We start from the raw sequence: 25162 nt of genomic DNA on the forward strand, positions 1-25162 counted from the left end.
AAGGCTTTATTTTTGTTAAGTTAAAAAGTGAGATTATTTTGGCAACACTGGTTAAACAGCGTATTTTCAACTGAGTTTCTAGTAACCAGCTGCTGAACAATTTTTGTTCTGCTTTCTTATGCAATAAAGCTCATTTTCTTTAGCATGTGAAAATTTACCCAGTTTTGAAAATATGATCATACTGTCCAAACACAAAGATTTTGCTTCTGAATGCTCAAAACGCAAAAAAGAAAGGATCACAGCTAGTTCATAGTGGAATACAGGATAATAAAACCTGTGATACCAACATTACGTTGTAAGAACTTAAATCTAAGTTTGTTTCTCATGCTTCTTAATTTGCATTGAACAAGACATCGAAGCACTAACACGTGGCCTTCACATGCAGTTATCTATGGATCTGCTGTGAGAGAAATGCAGTCACTGTTTCTAGTGCTCACAGAAGGAATAGAAGTGATACAAAAGAAGGAAATTACCTTGCGAGAATTCCACATGGCATGATGGTTGGCCAGATTCATGAATTTATACACCAGATCAGGCTGATTGAGATCACTAGCAAGTGAACAAAGCTCCTTGTAGGTAGAAAGACCTTGACTTCAAAAAGCAGAAGAGAAATCCAGTTATTTTTAGGGAAATCATTACTTATAGCAGAAGAAATACCATAATAGTTAACAGTACACTCTGTGCCTATTGACCACTGTCATTTAACTTACCCATCTGGGGTTTTGCTCAAGCCACCCTGAAACACCACAGTTTCTCCAGTCATCTCATGTTTGGCTCTATCAGAAAAGAGGTCCAGTATTAGCTATACCAAACTCTAACCTTGAATGTACTGCTCACTACTGAGCAACTTAATTTGTTTTTCCCTGTTACTCAGTAACTTCCTATCCTCTCCAGACCCACAAATGAAAACAAATAAATAAATATTAAAAACAAACAAACAAACAAAGATGAACCAACCAAAGGAAAAAAGACGATATACATCAGTGCAAAACCACACTGCAAGAAATCTCATCAGCCTATGTCATGTGTAAAGTTAATGAGAGATGGCAGAAAGCTAAGGGCTTCGCTGTGTAGTCAGAAGCCAAGCCAAAACACTGACGGCTTATTTCAGACCAGATGCAAGCTACATCAGTGGAAAGCACATCTACTTCAGAATGAAAGAAAAAACAACAAAACATTTCCACACATCTGATCTTCTCCTGTTCACCCCTACTGAATCTCCTACGCTTGCAGATTAGGTTTTTGTCACCAAGTTAGAAAGGAGAAGGCTGATAAGAGCACTTCCAACACATTCAACATGATTAACAGCCAGTAGCTCTGCAACACCACAATTTTTTGGGCTGAAGTAAACATGCGACTATTAACAATTCTCCTCAGCAAAGCATATGCTTGTGCAGACACAAGTAAGATTCTACTTCTACAACACTGATACTGTTCAGAATCACTGCAGGAGCTCACTGTCCTCTGCAATTACACAGTACAGCAAGGAGGAAACCACACCCAAACTGATTTAAACTGCTTGAATCAGGACTGAACCATTATTTAGTAGCTTTGTTAAATTCAGAACAGAACAAAACTGGAATAGCTCCACTCACAATAAACCCAGGCTGAATTAAGAAATATCTCAGTTTGACTTCCTGGCAGTTTGTGGATAGTGGTTTCTCCCAGGCACAAGGCATCTCTCTCATACAAAAGAGGCACATTTTTGTTCCCAACAGACATGTAGCTTACAGTACTTTTTAAGGCACACCGTACCTTTTCCCAGTCATAAGGGTATCAACAAGCGTGGTGACTAGCTGTTGCTGATCCTGTTCACTTCCTAGTTCATATATCAGACCAAGACCTTTTGAAGCAACATCCTGACTGAGCTCTGCAAGAGATTTCACAAAATGAAATTAAAGATAAGCATGTGAGTAGTAATAAACAAATTTAAATTACAAGATCCAACAGAAAAAATCATGATTAAGAAACAAAAGCTGTGTGTTGCAGTCTACAGTTCTCTATTTCAGAGCAGATCTAGTCTGGCAATACAAGCTTTGGATTCCAAAGCATCAACTTGTTCCTGCTCCATAAATTGACATCTTCATATTAACATTGTCATTGGTGGCTTTGAAATAGCTGGGAGCATTCAAAGAGCTGCCATTATTCAGACTTGCTACAGCCCCTGAAGTTCAGTAAAACAGTCCCTTTTTTAACTTTGGTGAGCTCTGGTTAGTCCACCGGATGCCATCCTTTCCACTAGTTGCCATCACTAGACATAAAAGTCAAACACTTTTTGTTTAAAAATAGATTAGAGTTACTGTCCATATAGAACTCTGTGATACTTCTGCCCAGAGCAAACCAGAAGCAGCAGATTGAACAATTTCTGTTATTACAGCCTGCAGAAGAAAATGCAGAAGTATATTTATACTCTCATTTCTACAAGATCTAGGAAAGAAAATTTCTGAAGTAACAGAAATGGTAATTTCTTATTTATTTATTTATTTTCTTTATGGACAAGTTTTAGTACACACTGACAGAGAGGGTGAAGCTGACTTTCTGTTTGTTGTAGATTCCCTTTGACTTTTTAGGGCCTCACTAAAAGACAAAACTGTTGTGGTAGTACTTACCATCACTATCTGACAGAATCGAAACGAATGCACTTTGAATATCCTTGAGGTAAGACTGAAAGATGAGAAAGAAAGATATGATTTGTATCATCTCAAGACAGTCCCTAACAGACAGACAGAGGTAACCATATGAATAGGGTTGTCTATTTGAGCTATAACTATGACACAGAAAGCATCATTCTTTTGGACTGGTAAGCAGCTGCCCGTCCTTCATTCACAGAATGTAAGCCCAGCACCTTTTTATAGCTACTGTGTTATTAGTAAACCACACAATTTCTTCTCCTTGTTTAATACATACCAGTAGCGTGGCATAAATGAGGCATCTTCTAGGCAAGGGACATCAAACTACAGGATTTTGCTACTCCAGCAATATACACTGTTAGATCAGTGTAACATTACCCTAGCTCTATGTAGGGAAAGGATGTTTTGGCTGAGAATACTTTTTTTCTTTTTTCGGTTGGGAATGCTTTAAGTGCCTCCTTGGATAGCAACATCCACACCTGGTGATTCTCATCACACAAAAGCACTATCAGTGCAAGATTTTCAAACCACAACCAAAAATACCAAGCACATGAAACATAACTTCTGCTTGGTAACAAAGTTGTGATGAATTCTGTGGAAAAAGTTCATGAAATTACACCTAGCTCTTCACTTTCTTCACCTCTTAAACTGCCTTTTAGTATTTTCCAAAAAGAAATCCTAATAACTGTACTGATACCCATCTCTTCTTCCTAAGGAAAGATGTACTGGCACTTCATCTTACAAAACAGACTTACACTGCGCATACTATGACTCGAGTGCAAGTCAAATGTTTGGAAAGATGCTGAACAGCTTTGTTTGTCTGACAGACATGATGTCCCCCACTACGAAAAGATAAGTCATGACTCAAAAGTCAGTAAGGACTGCAGCAGCCCTGGGGATAACAAGGCAATAGAAGTGAAATAGAATTAAAGAGAAAAGAAATGGACAGAAAAGAAGCAAGCAGCAAAAATAGGGATAAGGAGCCAGTGTCAAGAAATGGACATATTCCTTACCTTAATTGCTTTGTGTGTACTCAGCTTCTTCACCATTGACAGAAGCCAGATGCAAGCTGCTTGCCTAACATGTGGGTTGGGGCTGATAATGTGCTTGTTCAAAATTAGGTCTAGGACCCAGGGAACCAAATCATTTACCTTCAGATCTACATGAAAGAAAGGTAGAGAGGAAGAACGGAATTTTCAGAGTCAGACATGCTTTTTTTTACTTTCATACAATACAACACGTAGCAGCAATGTAAAAACTACTCACAAGTGAGTAAGGAGGTGAGGCCTTATCCTCTGCTTATTCAAAAAAGATGTACAGTGTAGCTTCTGGGAAACTGTTTCTCTTAAAAGAAATTCTGAAGAGAGCTCTGCTAACCATACAGTGATAGTGCTTGTGGCTCAGAAGAGTGCGAGTATAGAAACACTCATACTGTGTACAATCCATTGCGCTTTTTTTTTTGTAGCATGTGTGTTCAGACTCAAAAATCCTGGAGTAAATGCAGGGTTTGGCTCTGCCCCACCCACCATGCTCCGCTTTGTGTTCACTTGAGATCTAACACCATCTCTGTCAAGTGGCAATGAGTTAGATTTCATAAAAAAGCTATTTAAAAATCACATGAAATACTGTTTTCTATCTACTCCTTCATATCTACCCTTTGAGTAGATGGACTTGAAGTGGTGAAACAACTCGTTTACAACTCAGTATTGCAGAACAAAGAGCAAAGCACAGTGTAAAATGTCTCTTACTTCTTCTACTGTTAATCGAACACACCAGATAATAAAGCCAGTGTTAAGCCACAACTGTGAGATTTCACATTTCTCAACCTAGACCTTTGTCTAAGGAAGACATACCTGGGGCAGGGATATATTCCTCCTCTGTGACTGTCCACACATCACGTGCAGCCACCGAGCTGGTTCCTACAGCAGCACTGGTAATAGCTTCACCCACAGTGAACTGCAGTTCTATTTGTTTGGCCTAGGAAACAGTAGAGCCTCACTGACTACTGACTGAATGAACACCACAAGTTTCGGCACTTAATGCAAAAACCCACAGCCCATTTCTCAGTCCCAGTACTCAGCACTGATTTACAATATCACACTTTTGGTGAGCTTCTAAGACTACCTGGTGACTCAGATCCCTTGGAGCTGATGAAAGCAGTGCTGACGTCAAGCACTCCAAAATGAATAGTAAGAGCTAAAGCAAGAATTTGCCAATCTCTACGCAATATAAAGAACAGGACAAAAAAAAAAAGGGATAGAATCAAAACAAAGTTTAAACAAGATCACCAGTCATTAACAAAAGTTACCATGACTCTAAGAAATGAACACTCTTTTTCCCACATGGAAACAATTTAGCCAAAATTTTGCTTTGCTTTCTGTCTTCCTTCCACAATTTCCTTAAGCCCTGAGGAACAGAATGCGTAAAACTCTGCCAATTTTTTTTGTCCGTCTTTGTGGTGAATTTTTATCTCTTAAGAACTGACTACTACATCTGCTGAGTACCACTGCTCTCTTTACTCTCTGTAAGAACAAAACACTCATGTAATTTGGACAAGCAAGCCTTTAGCTTCCTGCAATCTAAGATAAGCTGTTTTTCAGTTGTTTTTTTTCCCCTTCAAGTGCATCATTTATAAAGGAAGCTGTAATGTCCCTGAACAGTTCCAGGTCAGAAACACTCAAAAACATGATTTTGTAGATGTGTACACAATGTTCTTGCTATTCTGGCTTGTTTGATCACATCAGACTGAAAGACTCTGCAAATTCAGTCTGTTTCATACTCAATAGATGCTTCTGCAATGCTGAATTCTATGCAAGTATGAACAAGGAAGAAAGATAAAAACAAGCTAAAGTAAAGAAAGATACTAAAAATCTCCCCGACTTTTAATTTTGCAGCCTGGAATATGGAAATACATATACCAGCTCTGTAGTACTGCAAAAGAATGCAGTGCACTACTGGTGGACTTAGGCTGACAACAGATCTTCCTATAAATAAAGCTTCTAATTCAAGTGAGTTACACCAGCGGATGTACTTCTGATGGAAAAGAACATGTATTTATATTACCACCTCGTAGGATACACTTGAATGGCAAAATACAGACTTATGGAATCACTACTAAAAGCTGTTAACATTTACTGTGTAAAGGCAGTCCCCTTGAACCAAGGACACATACTTCATCTCAAAGACTGGGGCACAGATCTCAGCAGGCAAGCTTTTAAACTGCGGCATAAAACATTTTAGAATTTTACACGCCCCGAACCTATCTCAGCTCTCTACTCCATTCCAGCTTTAACAAAGTTAGAAGCACTACAGATGACAGCTTCTTCATAAAACTGTCTCCAGAACACACAGAAAAAACACTCAAATAGAAATACTGATGAAAACAATATGCACTAATTTCTCACCTCCACAGAATCCATCAAACCTTGCAACAGTAGCTTTTGGTGGGGGAAATCTCCATCTCCCACAGGAAAGTAACCCAATGTTTGTATTGCTCGTTCCTTCATCTAAAATACAAAGAAAACCAACAATAATATCGTCCTCCTATAAGTCCAGAAGATATACTTTCAAACTTCTCCTCACCTTCTTGCTGAAGTTTCACTTATGGTATTTGAAGTTAATATGCAATATACTTATTAGCTAATTGCTGCTTCGCTCTTCCAAAACACAGTTTTCCATATGACACAGAGCAAAATAAATGTCATTGTTATGTTTGACAATTATTCTCCAGAAGACATTCCTGTTTTCCCTGAATTAAAATTATCCCTTTTTATAATTTTCATCCCATAAGCTCCTGCTTGGTATGTAGAAAGCACATACAAACAACTGCTGGACAACACCAGATATTCTGATAACGCTTATTCCAAATCTGACTCACTAAAGCCAACAATTAGTCCCAGTCCAAACAGGTTCAGTAGTGAATTCTTGAAAAAACTGGCTGAGTTGGACAGGTAATACATTCCAGAAATGAACAAGAACCATAACAATGTAACAAAATCTTGCCTTATTTGTTTCCTTGCTGGAAGGGATTCTGGCCAGTAAGCTTTCAACAAGTTTCAGCTTTGTAAAACCCGGGCCTTCACTGGGAATTGGCAAGGGGCCATTTCTGCCAATCTCCCCCAGAGCAGTGCAAGCAGCCACCACAAGAAAGGGAGAGCTGCTGTCCAGAAAAGAACCTACAGGAGAAAATAAGCAGGATGACTTGGATCACGTTTTATTATCTGAGAGTAAATAAGTAACAAGGTGCTTATTTCCTTTACAACAGACAGGAAGCATTATGCTCCAACAAAATCAAAAGGTGAGGAGACAGCGGGAGGAGTCTTGGCAGCAGCACCACTGCTCACTGGGCCATGTTGGTCAGTGAGCTAAGAGGCCATCTAACTCATGCTGAAAAGGGTTATATCCATATACCTAATCACTTGGTAGTTTCATAGGCTGTAAACTGTACCATACAAAGTGAACTCAGGATGAACAGCATCTAACATCTCAGAGAAGTCTTCAGCCTGCGGCAGTTTACAGACAACTGTTACATGCAGCAAAGTGTCGGGTGGAAGTTACCTATTGTCTCTGTTGTTGACTTTATGAGCTGCTCTTGTTCCGGCATGACTGAAGTGTTTGGCTGTTGTATGTCATGTAGCTCCATTGCTCTGATTTTCCTATTGGCCAAGTACCTTCCTATTGTAAATCCCAAAGCCAACAAGGATCCATGTTGGACCTCCGGGCTCTACAGACAGAACCAACAGTGCAAAAAAATCTCATTTTCAATGTAAGTAACACTTTCCACAAAGCACTGATTTAAAAACACACATTGATGAGCCAGCTGGAAAGAAAGCTGAGATCTTACATACAATACAACAAGAGTTTGATATTGCTAGTGCTCTCTGATGGAGTCTTTTAGGATAAATTAACAGAACTATTAGAGACTCAGGAGGACAGACTTAGAAGTTAGCATCAGAACTCACATGCCGAAAGTCTTCCCTTGGAGGCTAGGCCAGAAAAAAAAAAAAAATTAAAAAAAAAAAAAAAAAAAAAATCAAACCATGGTTTTTAAGTACAGACTTATCTACATGGGTCCTTTGTACTTCAGCAAGCCACCTACACTGCAGTTCTTACTGAACCACTGAAGATCTCTGCCACTCTTACCAGCACAGACTGAACTGTTTTTGTACATCCATCAGAAACCAGCAAAAATGTGTGCTAACATTTTCTTGTTCTAAGATTACAGTCCTCTTAGTTGTAAGCCATGGGTCTACAGAAAATCAGCCATGGCTTCACAGCCTGCTGGTAAGGAGACCACCGGGACAGAAAGGAGTTGGCTTTGCTACTGCAGAAGCTGCACGCTCTGTACAGTTGTGCAATGATGTTGCCTTGCATCATGACCAGCTTTCAAAGACTCAAACCAGGTCTGTTAATTAATACACAAAATAACCAAAATTTCTTGTCAGCATTGGTCTGTTTCCTGAAATGTAAAACGTAAAATTTCTGCAGACAAAATGAGATTAAAAAGTTTTGGGAAAATGCAACTTAGACACACTGATACTTTCCTTCACTTTCAGAATTCAAGACACTGGCAAAGAAATGTGCCCCTTATTCATCTCTCCAGATAAGAAATTTTCTCAGCTCCTTCCCCATTCTGTAAGTGGCAAAAAAATGGAGAAAGATATGGACAAGGGGAGGGAGATGGACAAACAGTGAAAAAAAAAAAAACCACCATGCAGATGGGAGACAGTGTTAGGGGAGGAGAAGGGCTGCTGAGCATTCTCTTATGGGGTGAGAAGAAGCTGGGCTTCAACCAAGCCCCAAGGCAACGAGATGCTGTAGGGCCAGTGGCTTAGCTAGGGGAGAGGAATGAGTAAGGAGACAAGATCTTCCTCCTTCTGTGGGTGCCTTAAATTGCCCAGAAATACGGAATTAGGGAAGTGTTGGTGATAAGTCGTTTGCTCTATTACCATTCAGTGAGACAAGGTATATCTAAGGGAGTAAAACTCATAAGCATGTGACTGAACTGGCTCTACTTTATGACAAGTGTCTCAAGAAACTCTCTTATTAAACTGAACAGCTTCAGGGATTAATTTATTTAGAAATCTGTTCCACTCACCTACAGCAAAAATCCCTTCCAACACCCAGCTAGAAGCCAGCTTGTTAATTTTACACTCAGATTAAGGCTAATACATTCTGAACACACTGCAAGAGGTTGAGATTTCCCATCAGTTATATGACACTGAAAAGCCCAGCAGGAAGCAGACAAAGGAAGGTAGTTACATGATTGTCTTTTGTCATCTTGATCAGCTGCTCCACAGAGGTCCTAAGCTCATTCCCAGACATTGTAGACAGCACTACAGAATAGAACAGGGCAGCGAGCTCACGCATTTCTTCTTTGTTTGTGTTCATCAGGCCCTGCAAGAATTTTTTAGTAAGAAACAAAACATGGTATCAACTAGTGTTCATGCAGAGTTCCTAACTGCATGGCTACAACAGCCATGCAGTGGCATAAGCAGTATTTAATTCTTTAAATTCAGAGTATTATCATTTAGTAAGAAACAAAGCGCTCAATACAAAGCACTGATTGCACATTAACCTTTAGCAGGGATATTACCAGCAGCCCCAGAAGGGCTACTCACTGATTCTCAGATAAATTGCTGACTGAATGCTTTGCTGAATTTTGTTTTCAGAGAAAAGCTTCCATATTTCACATACACATGAAACTTACAAAGAAATAAACAAGAAAACCCACCAAACCTGCAGAAATGCAAAGACACTTCCCTCTCCCCCCCCCAGCACAGGCTTCAGTCTCCCTTTTATTAATCAAATGGAAACATCTGTAGAGGTCAAACCACTGAAACACAATGGTGACACAAAAAAAAAAAAGCACAGCTGAGGAAATCACAGTGTAAATTTATCCATTTTGTATTAGAGATCATCTGACATTTAAAATTGTTAAAAGGTTGAATTTTTGAAGCCTCAGACCATTTGATAAGATAAAGCTAATAGCAGAGGTCAGATTACGTGTATAATGCAACACACTCACATGACAAATTCATACTTTAAGCTTTCAATAATTTAGTTCATCAGTAGTAATATAGATGTGAACCAAGTGAAAAAAAACAAACCCAACAAACAAGATATGAGATCTGTCAAGCCCTTGAAATATAACTCCAATTTCAGCTGAAAACATGTATCAGATCATGTTGCTGACTTCTAACAAGCTCCTGGAACCGTTCTCTCCACTTGGCACAGTGAAATTACAAAGGATAATTTACAACTGGAAACTTGGTCATATCACTTACTATCCCTAGAAGCTTGCAAATGGACATGAGACCAAAGAAAAAGATTTTCCTGCAAATGAGAAACAGTAATGAAGAGGATAATGTTTTTAATCCTGTTCTTTGAGGGTGATATTTGGACTTAAATGAGGTGAAGTAAATTGCATTCAATGCAGCGCAGGTTTCAGTAGGACAAGTAATTAGAACACATTTTAAGCTTTTCTGCTGACAGATTCCCCAAAAGGAAGAAGCGGCAATCTGTAATAGCTTAGCAAATCCTGGATGCTTAAACAGGATGAAGAGAAAAGAATTCAAACAAAGGTGAGTTCTCTTTGGCTTAATATCTCCAGTAGGCTTCACTTTATCAACTCTTTGTACAGAGCTAATAAACAAGCAAACAACATAAAAACAACATTCCATAGGAGAGGCTCTAAAAGAATCACAGACCTACTAATCTCATTTTCTGATAAGACTTTTACATCTTCTAACTGGAACATCCTCAATTATATACAGTTCCTTTAAAAACTTGCAGAATTATGTTCTTGGTTTTCTTTTGCTGTTCAGCACATTTCTGATCAAGGGAAATACTGACTGACTGTCCCAGAAGGATCACTGATATATGTTACACAGAATGCAAAAGTAAATGAACAAAAGCAATAACATCAAAGAATCAAAAAATACTTTTTCCTACCCTGCTTATATAACACTGAATGAGGTGGTGTTCAGTCCAGGTAAAAATAACAGATTTGGAATTACGTGTATATTTGACAAATAAAGCTTCATTTCACCATGGGAAAATGCTCAATTTTAATAATGCCAAATGTCTCTAACATGCTCCCTCCTCACTCCCTCTGCCCTCCCCCAAACAAGTTACAGAAAAAAATAAACAAAACCGGCAGGTTTCAACACACCCTTATCCAATCCATTTTGTCTACAAATCTGGCGGCTAGCTTCTCTGGATACACTGAAACAACTTCCAGAAGACAATACATGACTGGCAAACCTGAAAAGGAATTAAAGAATCAGGTTATTTACAAGAATAAAACAATCCTCAATAAAAAACTGTAAAATGTACCAGGTATTTCGAAGTACCTGCTTTCAATTCACTAGGGATAACAAACAATACATTAACGTCAGGGTATCGTATTTCTTAGAGATATTAGATAAATAGTAGCAAATATTGTGGTAGAAACTTCTTCTGAAGGCTTTCAAATGCTTTAAGATCACAATTGTCACAGATATATAGTTTCTGGGATGAGGAAGACAATACTCACAGGCAAAGAAATTGCTGTAGACAGCTTTATAACACTATGTCAAATGCTGCTGAGACTTTACTATCCTACTACCTCCCACCTACTCAGAAGCATAGAAGGGAGCAAGTTTACACCGAAGTTTACATAGACTGTGTTGCAACTCTGCAATTCAAAGCAATGGGCACTGGTTTCTAATGAATAATTTCACAAAGATGGTGCTCTTACCTCCAACACCAGCTAAGAGCTGCTGAAGTAGGCCAATATATATCTGTACAGGATTGGTTTCTGCACTTTTGGAGGAAGAGGTGGAAGAGAAAGATATGTGGTTGCCAGACATGAGGTTTCGTATGTAACGTCCAATGGCTGGGGCGTGATCTTGCATATCTGCCAAGCTCTGTGAGGTTGGCACCACACCTGCACTGTGAGCAAGACACATCCGCAGGTACAGGACTATCTGAGTAGAGAAAAAGCAAAAGATCCTTAGGAATGAATGCAAGAGCACTTTGGAAACTAAGGAGACAAGAGAACAAGGAATAGACGATATTCAACATAACTGAAATAAGACGGTTAATTAATAATTAATGAACTTAAGACAGAACAGCCAGCAGTGATACAGGTGCATATACAAGGTGCAAGAAATCTTAAGATCACTTCCTTTTTTTAATTTATTTTTGTTTATTACAAGCTGTTGCAACCTGCCTGGAGGCAGGTCAGCTTGTACCCAGTACCAGCCAGGCAGGCATCCAAATGCAACTCAGTGCATTACTAACACAGACACTGCATCACATCTGAACTTGTCTCCAGTTGAGAAGCCAGGAAATCTACTACGAAACGAACAGCCCCAAAGAACACAGCAGGGCTTAAGCAGAGGATTGCCAGTTTCTTCCTCTGAGAAGGTGTGACACTAGGTATGCTTGAGAAAGCAGTAGGACAGCCCTCCCAGAAACACTCCTCCCAGCCCCCTGTGAAAAGTCAGTTCAGACCTCTCTATTTATGGACAGAGGGCTAAGATAAGGAGAAGTTAACTCCAGCAATTGATTACATGGGGAAATTTTGGAATGTGAGATTACTTCTAACTACTAGCTTCTTACATTATTCTCTAAATAAATAACAGTAAACATATCCAAGGGAGCAGATTCAGAATTACCTCTCCAAAGGTGGCAGGATTGAAAGGCAGTGCTGCAGTTCCTGTCATATATTTAGCTGGAGTTTTCATTCGGTGAGAGGCCTACACAACAGAATATTGAGAGTGGAACATTCAGACCCACGTACAGCAAAGATGTTGGAAAGGTCAATTAGATTTTTCTGATGCAACTGTTTGTCCTCCATTGAGCAAGTGAAAATGTACCAGAGAACAATAATGGCAGGGGAAAACTTGAAAAGATGACCTGAAGTGTACTGCAGGTCCATCGCTTTTACCTTCCTGCCAAAACTCAAAAGTGGAAATTCTCAATTCATGAGCTGCAGGGGAGAGCAGAGCAGGAACAGTACTCTTTTTTGCCCATACAGAAGAAAAAACAAAAAAAAAAAAAGCTTTAAAATTCAGAAATAGAATACCTCAAACTTCCAACCAGAAGGTTACTGTGAGAAGTGTATATATATATATACCACACTCAGCAGATAAAGTACTACTCTTTAAAATATAATTTGTGAAGAGGGAGAAGATGATGACAGTAACTTATGCAGGAAAAGCATTTTGCATTTTGGCCTGCTGTGCTAAGCAATGCGTACAAACTCCTCAAACATTTCTAACACTCACACAGTGCATGACACGTGAAAAAATTCACACTTCAAAACTCTAACCAAAGGAATGGACCTCAAAGATACTTTTATTATACCTTCAGGATGTTGAAGGAAGACTGAAAAGTGCTTGAAATTATTATTAGTTTTAAATATGCCCAGGTGAGAGGGAATCTTGTTTTTCTCCATAGTGATTAAACTAGGTTAATTCTTGATGTCACTTAGTGACAATACAAAAGTCAAGGAAGTTAAAAAAACGACATGAAACTGGCACTTGTTAATGCTAAAACTCATCTTTGGTTTCCTTTTTTAAAAATCTATTTGAACAACCAGTGGTTTGGATAAAAGCAAGTATTTACCTAAACCTTCCTATACCTCTAATCCCAACAAAGTATAATACTAGCAAAGCACAAAATTTTACAAAGAAATACCTCATCTATGAGAGTTTTGTTGTCACGGATCTCATGCAAAATTATACTTCTTACATTTAGAAAAAACAATTTAAAGTCTGGACCACAAATAGATTAAAAAAAAGAAGGTACTGTCAGAGAATCTTCACAACACTTCTACACTTTTTAAGCTTATTAGAGGTACTATCCACAGAAGTGTGTCCCACAGACTAGATTGTCAACATCACCCCAGGCAATTCCTCACTGCCAACAGTTAGGGCTAACTTATTGACGCTGTTTTTGGCATATCATTCTGCTGGAGTTCCGAAAGGTCACAAAGCATTGCTTATGAGGCCATTGGTTTTACTAATAGCAATGAAGATGAACAGCTTGACCTTAACTAATTCCGATCCTTGCAGAAGGCAGAGGAAGTGGAGATAGGGATGGAAAACATCACCCTTGTACATGCTTAAGCATCAGTCTTGTCATTTAGCAGGACAGAAGCACTTTACCTTCTCTTGAATATAATGAACCATTTCAGGGAAGGAAGGCATCTGCTTCCCAGAACTCTCTTTTTCATTTTTACCAGGAAATGTTCTCAGCACTCGCTGCGCTTCTCCGTGTACCTCCTCCCGCCTTTCAGAAGAAAAGATGAGAGACAGATGCTATTTGCGCAGTACAAATGAACAACAGTCTTTAATGAACAATGAGATCTCAGAACTGAGTAAGAGCAATCAGTTTTAGAATAGAAATGCCTTTCTGAAATGAAGTGGAAAGAAAATACGCACTGGAATTTTATACTGTTTATTACAGAGAAGGGGAAGAAAAAACACACTGATGAGTAGCTGCCATAAAAAAGTCTGGACCAGGCAACCTCTGCACATCTTAGATCCTACTGATGTCCTCAAATTCCAGTTCCCATGTCCTTGTTTGCTTATCTTCCTACTTGGACTCTTTAAGTGAGGGGACAGGATGGAAATCCTCATCACTTCCTATCTACAAGCCTCGGATGACACCAACCAGGTTTACTGCTCCCAGTGTAGCTGAAACACCTAAAACAGCATTGACACTTCAGTGCTAAACTGCAACAAACTGTTCTGTTGCTTTCTCTGTTGCTAAACTTTCCTCAGTTATATAACAGCTGCACGAATTAAAACAATGGAGCAATTAAGTATGCTGGAGAAAAAAGACATTTAAGTGACAAGAACAGATAGCTGTGAATGAAATGATTACTATAATTTAACAATTCACCTGCTCCTCAGCTGCAAATGGCAACCTGTATAAAAGCAGACTCTGTTTCAGACTCTTTACAAATCCAAGACAACAACAGGTTGCCACAATTTACGAGGAAAAAAAAAAAGACAACTGTAAAGGTGACCAGAAGCACCATGCCACATTTGACTTTGACTGCAGCTGATCATTAGCACAGAATTACAGAATGGCTTGGGTTTGAAGATACCTCTAAAGCCCTGCTGTAAGCTGGTTGCTACACACTACATCAGGCTACCCAGGACCCCATCCAACCTGTCTTTGAATGCTGCAGTTCACCAGAAACAAGAAAAAGAATTCAAGCCATAGCAAGCACAGGAAACATTAACAGTTGTCCACAGGACTACCAAAAATACCACTGTGTTAGAGGGCAATTTTCAAATAACTGTATTTGATTTTTAGTACATTAGTTCCCAGGCATTTCTATCTATCTATCTATATACACAAACATGCATTTAATCCAAACACATACTGGATCTTTTATATATATATATTTAGCTTAAATATGTATGTAATAGGATGAAAATAATTTAAAGTGAAAAAAAATAAGGTTAATAAGAAAAAGAACTTACGGGTCTCCTGCTGCTAAAAGCAGTAAGTATCTGGAAGGGATATGATCTGGAGGGAACACTGTGCTAGCAAATTTCACAGCCACTTGACGTACTTGAACTTCAGGCTTAAAGAGAACAGATAAACGTATGCCAAGCTGTAAGTGTACACCAGTGATCTGCACTCACCACTGTGTTTATCAGCAATCATCCACTCTGCCTCTCGCACCAACTTAACTCAAAAGGATTTATAAGTTTTTGTGACATTGCTCTTGCTAACTCTTCATATGGCAGGAATGGCAGGAAATGGAGAAAAGCTAGCTTCCCACATATACCCAAGTGGAGAATTAAATGGTAAATTAAACACACACACAATTTTGGGAATTACAAATCAGGGTTATCACTAATTCTAGTGTATCTGAACGATCTCACCAAAGCAGTTCAGAACTGAAGAATGATACCTATAATCTACCCTTGGAAAAGAGAACTGTGCTCAGGAGCAACACAACCAGAAACACTGATTCAGGAAGACAACTGTCTCTGCTAGCTTCAGATTTAAAAATGGTATTGCCTGGAGACCTAGATTGCTGCAGTACCCAGGCAACCACCATGAAAAGAGTCCTGTACACAGCTATTAGTGCAACAACTGGAAATATCTATATTTCTACAGTAACCCTGAGTACCCATATGAACATGCAGTATACAAAAGCCACTCACTAAAAATTCAGGCCCAGACCTGTGGGGAATCCTGAGGAAAATCAAGACACTTAATGAAGTCTAGATTCCTCTGGATTAGTGTCTCAAGCCTCTTTAGGAGGAGACTACGAGAGAGGTACACACAGTTGTAGACACTGTTTCTTTGTGAAAAAGATCACAAACATAAAACTGCATTAACTTTCCTCCAGCCACCACTGCAACACAGTACAAACATTTCATGGCAGAATACTGCATTCAGCAAGAAAACAAGGTGTGTTGCAAAAGAACTGAACACACAGGGTCAGGAAAAAGATGACTGCATAGCTCTTACTCTAAGCTACTTAATTTTGACATGAATGGAAGTACCTTTATTAGGTAAGAAGCTACAAGAGCTTCCATCAGAGTACGCTGGGCTCCTTCCAAGTTACTGTATGCTCCAACCATCATAGACAAGGCCTCCTGAATGGCAAGCCTTGTATCAGCATCTTCCTGCAGTAGAAAACATACTTCTGTTACTTTACAGTGTACATTGACAAGAAGCAAAACCAGCATGAAATACTTATGATTTCACAAAGCCCTGTGAGCACCCACCTTGCACAAAGCTTCAAAAAACTGCTGTACCAGTGCTATATCCTTGGTAAAGAGTTGAGGCACTCGGCTGAAACAAGATATTTTCATTCATGAGTATTTGGGCTTTTTAAATTGAGTTGTTTCACTTTTTATTGATCTTTCCCTCACTCCGTATTTTAACTGTCAAACAAAACACAGCCAGTACAGATAGTCTGCTCTATCTTATCCATTTCCACCACATAGCAGAACACCCCTCATCACAGTTGGAAATCAAAATACTCTAGGGAAAAGGAACTAGATCACCAGCAAAGCACTGAACATACCACTTGTCCAGCCACATGCATTCTAATCTTTGCTGTACATTCCTTAAATTTATGTTTCTGTCAATCCACAAAGTGGAATCATTTTATAAATTCTATATATTATTCATGAGCTGCCATTAATCACTTCTAGTGAAGCTATCAGCCAAATGCATATTTCATTTTACACCTCCATAGTTATCAAGAATGCTTTCCTCTGTGCTGTACATTCAATTGCAAAACTGGCAGGAGGTTCAGGGCTTGCTGTTGATAAAATAACACATTACTGTAAAAAAGCTATTCAATGACCCACTACTTAAATGGCACTTCTGTTACCTGGAGAGTTTTCCAACTGCTGAATAAGCCATTGACAGCAATTTTGAATCCTTAAATGATAAAAAAATATATATACATAACTCAGCAAAACTAGAAATATATAAAGGCATAGAAATGTTCTTTAATTAAACATTTATTTATTTTCTATCCTGTCTCCAAAGTGCTCAAGCAGGCATTTCATGGACAAAATCCTGGAACGTAATGACATCAAAGAATAAAAGCATCAGATAGGAACCAAGAGAACATGCTTTTCCAAAAGAAACAGAAAATTAGAAACAGTGACAAAATGCACATCTTTCTTCTGGAGTCAGTTAATGGGGTTTTACTTTGAGGCTGGTAACTACAAAGATCTGGCAAAATACAAAGCAATACCTAAGGAACACTGAAACTTTCCACTGACCCTAAACACTAGCTTTATAGAAGGGAAGCAGTTTGACCAATGAATCCTGCAAATGACCAATTCCACCTACTTAAACATGCCTTTACTCCCTCCTAATCAGTCCTTTTTCACCTCTTTCACAATGGCAGAGGAGATTCACACCTTCAAACACCAATTCAAACCAGAGGATCACAGCCAATGGTTCAAAGGTACCAGCAAAAGGAGGAGTGTTGCACAACAGAGGTCTGGGCCAGAGCAGCACTTGCAATTCTGTTTTTAATATGATTTCCATAGCAATACTCTCACTGGATAAATAGGAAGGAAGGTATTACAGTTTCACGCTATAAGTGCTTGGCAAAATGGAGTGCACACGTAGAGTTGAGATCTGTCTGCTCCAAAGTAAAGACTAATAGGAAATGGATGCTACTCTGTTTCACTCTTTAGATTACCATCACTATTATTTCCCAAGAATTAGCAAATAGTGATCAAGCACCGATCCAGAGCAGTTAAATAAATAAAACAGTTTTCCCATAATATGTAACCTTTCAAAATATTTCCTTCTTCTCTTACAACAAAATTTCTTAAGGAGTGCCCATGGAGAGCCACCTCAGGCAACTACACACAAATAAAAAGATTTATTTGCTACCACCATAAAGACATTTGTCTTTTGCTTGTATGTATATGAAGATTCACAGTTCTGTAAGTAAAGAACCTTTCAGCTTACCTCTTTGTATTCATTGATCACCTTTGTAAGTCCATTTAGAAGCACTGGGCCTAATGGCTTTATTTTACTTTCTGGACAACTGAAATTACAAATATCAAAGAACATGAAATTTCCTGCATCCCTTAAAAATATACTGTCAATATTACTTTTATTTCCCCTCAGCTTTGCAAAATCACAGCTTGACATGCACAAACATACACACAACCCCTGTGCCCCTTTATTCCCAAGATTAAAGGAAAAAAACCCATCCTAATTTCTGTGAGTTATAGTAGTATTCTTCGACCTTAGTTAGGTTACATATTTAATAAATATGGTGGCTCCTAGGCAAACTGTTAGAACACTTTATGCACACTCCTGATTACTTACATAATACAAATATGATGCACAAACTGCAGGGACAGACTTCTCAGTTTTGCATTTGTGTTTGCACCAAAGAGTCCATCATAAACCACCTGGACAGACCAAATACAGAACAGATCAGAAAGTGTCCAGTCTCATATTCAAAGATTTTCTAGTTCCCCTGCTTCAAGCAGCACTATTATCAAGAAGCTCATTTGAAAAAGCAGCTTAGGAACATACATGTTACCTGAATGTTGGCTGGGAATGTTTCTGCAGCTTGTCTGGATTGTAGAAGATGAGGAACAATCTTTAATTTAACACGAGTGCTGACTGACTCTCGTTTCATTTCTGGCTTCAGAACAGATCCCTGTCATAAAAAGAGCTGAAATAAGACTGGCATTGTTGCACAGCAGTACTTTCAAGTTTGCTAAATTACCTTCTGCAACTCAGATGAACTGGGACATTTCTTTGAGAAAAAAAATAATCAACAGCACATTCATTGAAAGCAGAGATCAGAGGAAGCAACAGATCTAAGGAACACGTGTGCATAGTTTAACAAATAAAATAAGGCAACAACAACTTCAGAAATTAAGTATGTATACAATTCTGTACATAAATCCTACCTCCTTGGTTTTCAATGGTATATCCCCAAGATACACCTTATACATTTTGTTGATGATAGCAGGATTGTTCCAGTCAATTAAACTAAAGAAGAAAACACATCAAACACCAACTTAGGATACTGAACATTGATTACTTAAAAAAAAAAATTCATCTTACATTGCGCATCACATGTCTATTCTTAGTCGAGTTTAATTAGATTTGATTTGACTTCCAACCACTCCTCCCATGTAGTGTATAATAAGGACGAACGTGATTACATGCCCCAACTATAAATTGCAGTAATGTGACTAAATAAGTCATCAGAAATGCACGCTCTCACTTCTTGTCCAATGAAAGAAATCTACTGACTGAATATGAAATGGTCATCTATTAAGAAATGCCTCCAATATTCATAAGCTGCAGTGCCCTGGTGTTTTGTTGAAGAGGTTGTTTGTAATCTTAGGATTATTTAATCACAGTCTACCAGACCCATCTATTTGCCCACATGATAACTACAGCCACACAATCATAGAATGGTTTTGGCTGCAGGAGACCTTTAAGACCACATTGAGTACAACTCCTTTGCCATGGGCAGGGATAACTTTCACCACACCGAGCTCCTCAAAGCCCTATGCAACCTGCCTTTCAGCACCTCCAGGGACATGACATCCACTGCTTCTCCAGGCAGCTTGTGTCAGGGCCTCACCACTCTCTGAGTAAGGAATTTCTTCCTAATACCTAACATAAATCTCCCCTCTTTTCCCTTTAAAACCATTCCCTTTTGTCCTCTCGCTACACTCCCTGATAGGGTCCCTGTCCATCATTCCTGCAGATCTGCTTCAACATTTCACATCTTTCCTGAGATGGGGGCCCCAGACATGGACACAGTAATCCATATGGGACCTCACGTGGGCAGAGCAGAGGACAACCACTTCCCTCTCCCAGATGAAGCCAGCCCTCCTTTGATTCAGCCCAGGATACATTTGGCTATTTAGGCTGTAAGTGCACACTGCTGGCTTACGTGCAGCTTTTCATCCACCACGGATCTATCAGTAGAATTCTATGCATGTGAGGAAACTGATTAAGTATAAATGCATTTTACACACAGAACACAGTGGTAAGAAAAATCAGAATATATTCTCTTCAGATCTGAAAGAATCTGAATCTCTGTCTTGTAACTTTTCTCAGGTATCTTGATTTAGCTGATGTTGTCTATTGGAGAACTGTTTCAAACACACAAGAATATACAAAATAAGCAAAAGGAAACAAATGTAGACATCCATACTTCAAAATCTGAGGAAGACACAAGCATCTCCCTTCAGCAAAGCAGCTGATTTCTAAACAAGTGAATTGTGAAGTATGCTCTGTTTCTCATAAAAGACTCAACACTGCATATTAACATGTGTTTTGTCCAAATACTTTGCTTTCCAGATACAGAATACCAACATCAAAGGAAAGATGAGACAATCACTAAAAGAACAGAATATCTTCATTCACCAGACTGTCCTATTTCTCTCCAGACAGTAGAACCATCTGCTATGCAGTTTCTGAGGCACATGAACAGACTTGAATGGAGACAGTTTCACATTACATAACTGACTCCAAGCTAAGTAGCTCTTAGCTTCTAGTAATAGGGAAGCTATCCACACTTTCCAAAGACAAGTCTATCTCAGTCTACATCTTGGAGCACAAGCCAACATACTTCACATGGTCAGTGACTCAGCAAACAGTATCAACAGCAATTTTCCTAGTCTCATGAACAGTTAATGATAGAAGCATTATCCACAGATGATGAAAGCTGAACTGCAGACAAGCAAAAATGCAAACAATGGTGGCTGCCAAGCTTTCTAGACTACAGTTCACTTCACAATTAGTCTCTTTACCTCCTAGCTAAATCAAATGAAAGTTTTCTTTTCCAAGAAAGGCAGTATCTATATATACTGACTAGCTGTGACTCACTTACCCAGACATAACAGGTCAACAGTAATCCACATGGGACAATGTGGAAACCAAGGAGTAAGAAAACGGCTCAAATGTAGTACCAAGGATGTCTGCAGTTACAGCTTCAGCTCCAGAGCCTACTGATTTTCCCAGTTGTGAGACTAAGCTACACTGTTCCACATTAGCTGTACTGAGCATCATTAGAAACACTAGCATCATCTTTTCTAAATATCCAGATCTGTACCTTTGTTTGCTCTTCAGTTCAAGGTCTGCTGCAGTGGCCACGCTGTGTCTTGTATCACTGGAGGCTACAACCAGATGTACAACAGCTTCAAGTTCTGGCACCTGCTCTGCTTCAATGAACTTCACTATCCCCAGCTTACACTATTAAACAAAAAAGTGGAAGGTAAATGCAGTTTTACTGACATGAAAGCATATGTCAAAATAATCATAGCAACTCAACTGTCTGAAATGCCAGCTTTTGCCTGTTACATTCAAGTTCATATGCTCTCAACAGCATTATCCTCTTGCACCCCTTCAAGCAACTACTTGCTGCTCACTATCTGCATACTGATCAGGGGAACTCTGCTGACACCTGCTAAAAAGGCGTAAGTCTTAGAGCGTAAGTTTTTCTACCTTACTATCTGCAAGAATAAGATGCAAGAGTATGCTGTGGTCATGCCTGCTTCCTAACCAGCTCAGAGAACTGCTGGCAGAAAGAGGGAGGTACCACTTACCTCTACTCCACTGCTGGAAAGCTTGTTAAGGCACCACATCCCAATTACTCAGTACATTTGCTCAAGCAAATGAAAACCTGGCCAGAATTAGTTTAAGAATTTTCCCTCCAGCCTTCTCTTGCTCTGCGTGTAGCTGTCCTGGTTACCACCCCTCAGTTCCCCACAGTCAGCTTCCGTGACTGCAAGTACCTGCTCCAGCAGCTCTGGTGTCCATGGGCTATCTCCAATTACTCTCTTGGCTGCATAAAAGCTCATCCCTGGAGGCGGCTGAGGGATTCCAGGACCTCCCATAGCACTTGATGAAGAGCCCTGGCCTGAGGGCATGTTTTGCCGACTCTGAGATTCATTCAGTACGTACCTAAATATGGAATGGAGTTTCATTAGAGGCTTTGCCACTCCATATTGCTGATTGAATTGGAGGCTGGAATGGGTGGAATACAAATGACCTATTCAATTTTGTGTATTCCTCTTCAATTAATCCACAACTCTAACACAAGACAGAATTTTAATGATTTGAGACACTATCTTATTATACTTGTTTGGAAAAAAGAAACAAAATCATGAACAAAACAACAAATAACTTTATTAAGAGAAGGGTCCACCTGCATTTCTGGGGAAAGCATCTCAGGTTACAAACCAAAATGAATTGTCTCTGCAATATTAAGTCAATACACAGAGTACTAGATTTGGCAAAGTTATATTAAAAGCTTTTGCAACATTTGTATGATTTCTGTGAAACACCTCGAACTTTTTAAGGGAAGTAATGACATGGGCAACACAGCAAAGTAGCAAGAAGCAATTTCTGACAACAAAAACACAGGTATAGGGAGTGGCAGTTTTAGCGGCAAGAGAAGTTATGTTTACAGAGCTCGGTCATTTTGCAGACTGGCGAGTTTAGCAACTCTAAGAATATTTGCATATCTTGGCAAAAATCAACCTGCCTCTCCCTGTACACCTGGAAACTCGCTCAATACAAGCAGTACAAGAAAGCATCAAAACTGTAGAAGAGACCAACAATAACTGTACTGCTCCAGACGGCCATACTGTGTTCTGCATTTAGCACACAGACAACAAACTGAAGCAAGCAGTCACAACAGCAAGGACAGATGCTCTTCCTAAATCTCCAAGAAGAGATTTTGATGTCATAATTGTAAACACTTCATTTTAAGCCTTAAAGCCCAGAAATTAGGCTTTCTGGCTTTTACCATATGTAAACTGGCAAGGCTAATTCACAAACAGGTAATGAGTGAGCAAGTTCTACCAGGCATAAATTAGCAGTCAGCAATTGCAACATCTTGCCCAGGGAGCAAGACTTTAGAAGAGGGTCAACCAGAGCCACAGGCTAGATGAAGACACTCTTTGAGCATTTTTCTTTCTGAAAAGAGAATGAAATCAGAAAAAGATGCCTACTCCTTTCCCCTAACATCACGGTCTCTCTGAGTGTTTAAAAATTATTTGGCATGCTTGGCCAAAGAACAAAAGCATAAGGAACTGAAGTCACATTAAAATACCACAGGACTTCACCTCCTGAAGTTACAGATGCATTAGTGTGGAATGAAGCTAGCAGCATAAACCTGGGCAAACCTGAGCTGAGAACAGAGAATTAGACTGGGCATTCAGAACTCTCAACTGCCACACTCCACACACTCAAATGGCAAAGATGTGGCCTCAAACCGCTGACAGGAACATGCCTTTCAATAGAGATGCATGGAGAAAGACCATATGATCACAATTTAAAAAGTCACTCTTGCAAGTTATTCCACTTGCATGTAAGATGGTAAAGTGCCCAAAAGATCCTACTAGCATCCATGAGCTATTAGAAAATCTGTTCCTGCAATAGAATTATTTCTATTTTACTTCAAAAATTTTTCAAGCGATAAAAAGACATTTTAAAATCGGTAGAAAATAACTTCTGAGAAAGCACTGATTTTAGACACCGGAAGATTCCTGACTAATAGTAAGCACTAAATTCAAGTTGTTCTGTAAATTATTCTTGCTCTCAGAAACATGACACACCATTACAGCTCCATTTCAGATGCAAGAAAATCTCCTCATTAAAAGTTATGTTCTGAAAAGTACAAGTATTAGACTGTGCTTACTTATGGCCTTGGAGGGTTGAGACTCAAAACTCTACTGCACAAGTTCAAACATTTTGATTTCTATTTTAAAGATGTAGTTGTTTAAAAAGGTAGCTCATATGCCACATAACTTCACTTCTATCCCAAAGAGGTCAAAGACAGAGTAGTATAACATCTAATTAACCAGAAAAAACATGTTTTTTTAAATAAGGAAGGTGTTCATCTCATTCTTAAAATAAAGATCCTGCTTTGTATATTGCTGAAATATGTAATCAATTTCATTTGAGGAAATAACAGCATGTTTTAAGTTCAGCTTCCAAGGGTGCAGTTTGTGAAGTTTCACACATAAGGACGTTACTGGACAGCACCAACATTAACTCTTGCTTACCCATAAGGCATAAGAAGAACATCCAACATAAAGTCCAAAAGCAGCTGTACAGTCTTTGGTTTTTCAGCAAGATTAAATGGAGAAGCTGCTGCTTTCAGTGGTTCAGCAGGATATTTCATGTGAAAAAGGGTTGGTATTAGAAGATGCATTAGGCTGAAAAACAATTACATTTACTGCAACTATTTAAAAAAAAAACAACAACACAACAACACAACAGTTTATTCCTAGCATCAAAGATATAGGTCTTTAAGAAGAGATATGGCCCCTAGTAGCAAAAAAAGGTCTTCACAAAACTTAAAATAATTAAATCCAGTAGCCTCTGATACTCAATCTACTAAACAATGGAAGACAGGATATAAATTAGGATTTGTGTTTAAATTAGACCATGAAGTATGCAAGCATACACACACACTCATACACCCCTGGAAAGACAGTGTCACTACCTTTCTTCAGTCTTCAGTGTTTTGCCATTATGCCACAAAGTACACTCTACAGCAATGTCATCCACAAGACATGTAAGGATACCAGTTTGAGTCAGCCTAGAGCAGATGTTGACTGACGCTGTTCAGCTTCAATAAACTGCCTACACAAAGTAGTTCTGGTATTTATGCACCCAAATTTCCCAAAGCCCCTTTTACTCATGTACTTGCCTTTTGATCAGGGTAAAGCCATGCTCCCAAAGAAAACAAATATCATGACACTTATCTCAAGAAAACCAGCAAGATTTTAGTACAAGACCTTTCAGCAAGCCTATTTTTAAAATACCTCTATGTTGCAGCAGTGCTGTAGAATAAATGAAGGAAATTATTTTTATGTCTTTTTCCATGGACACCTCAACCTAAGTTGCAAATCTATAATTAACAGTCTTCTAGAAACATTTAGTACACAGCAATTCACAGCTTCTGTTGCGAACACACCACCACAGAAGAAGAAATCTTTTAGGAAAAGATACAGATGACTTTATTAAGATGATACAAACAG

The 25162-nt window shown here is 38.9% G+C and overlaps 1 protein-coding gene across 3 annotated transcripts in view; it reads right to left on the reverse strand.

Moving 5' to 3' along the window:
• Positions 1-25162, reverse strand: part of ECPAS (Ecm29 proteasome adaptor and scaffold) — a 58592-nt gene that overhangs the window by 18798 nt on the left and 14632 nt on the right. For all 3 annotated transcript variants that reach the window (XM_042882831.1, XM_042882830.1, XM_042882829.1), the window contains exons 5-29: positions 24182-24334; positions 21905-22073; positions 21223-21362; positions 19058-19139; positions 18682-18801; positions 18462-18547; positions 18096-18174; positions 16993-17042; positions 16379-16445; positions 16154-16276; positions 15116-15219; positions 13787-13910; positions 12293-12373; positions 11371-11599; positions 10804-10895; positions 8892-9026; positions 7188-7353; positions 6633-6805; positions 6035-6136; positions 4484-4607; positions 3644-3789; positions 2610-2664; positions 1756-1870; positions 711-776; positions 474-591 (exon numbers count right to left, since the gene is read on the reverse strand). In XM_042882831.1, the coding sequence (XP_042738765.1) occupies positions 474-591; positions 711-776; positions 1756-1870; positions 2610-2664; positions 3644-3789; positions 4484-4607; positions 6035-6136; positions 6633-6805; positions 7188-7353; positions 8892-9026; positions 10804-10895; positions 11371-11599; positions 12293-12373; positions 13787-13910; positions 15116-15219; positions 16154-16276; positions 16379-16445; positions 16993-17042; positions 18096-18174; positions 18462-18547; positions 18682-18801; positions 19058-19139; positions 21223-21362; positions 21905-22073; positions 24182-24334 (2899 nt within the window). The remainder of the gene's footprint in view (positions 1-473; positions 592-710; positions 777-1755; positions 1871-2609; positions 2665-3643; positions 3790-4483; positions 4608-6034; positions 6137-6632; positions 6806-7187; positions 7354-8891; positions 9027-10803; positions 10896-11370; positions 11600-12292; positions 12374-13786; positions 13911-15115; positions 15220-16153; positions 16277-16378; positions 16446-16992; positions 17043-18095; positions 18175-18461; positions 18548-18681; positions 18802-19057; positions 19140-21222; positions 21363-21904; positions 22074-24181; positions 24335-25162) is intronic.

Source organism: Lagopus leucura, unplaced genomic scaffold (genome assembly GCF_019238085.1).
Source record: "Lagopus leucura isolate 7727_CA_CO unplaced genomic scaffold, USGS_WTPT01 Super-Scaffold_100036, whole genome shotgun sequence".
NCBI lineage: Eukaryota > Metazoa > Chordata > Aves > Galliformes > Phasianidae > Lagopus > Lagopus leucura.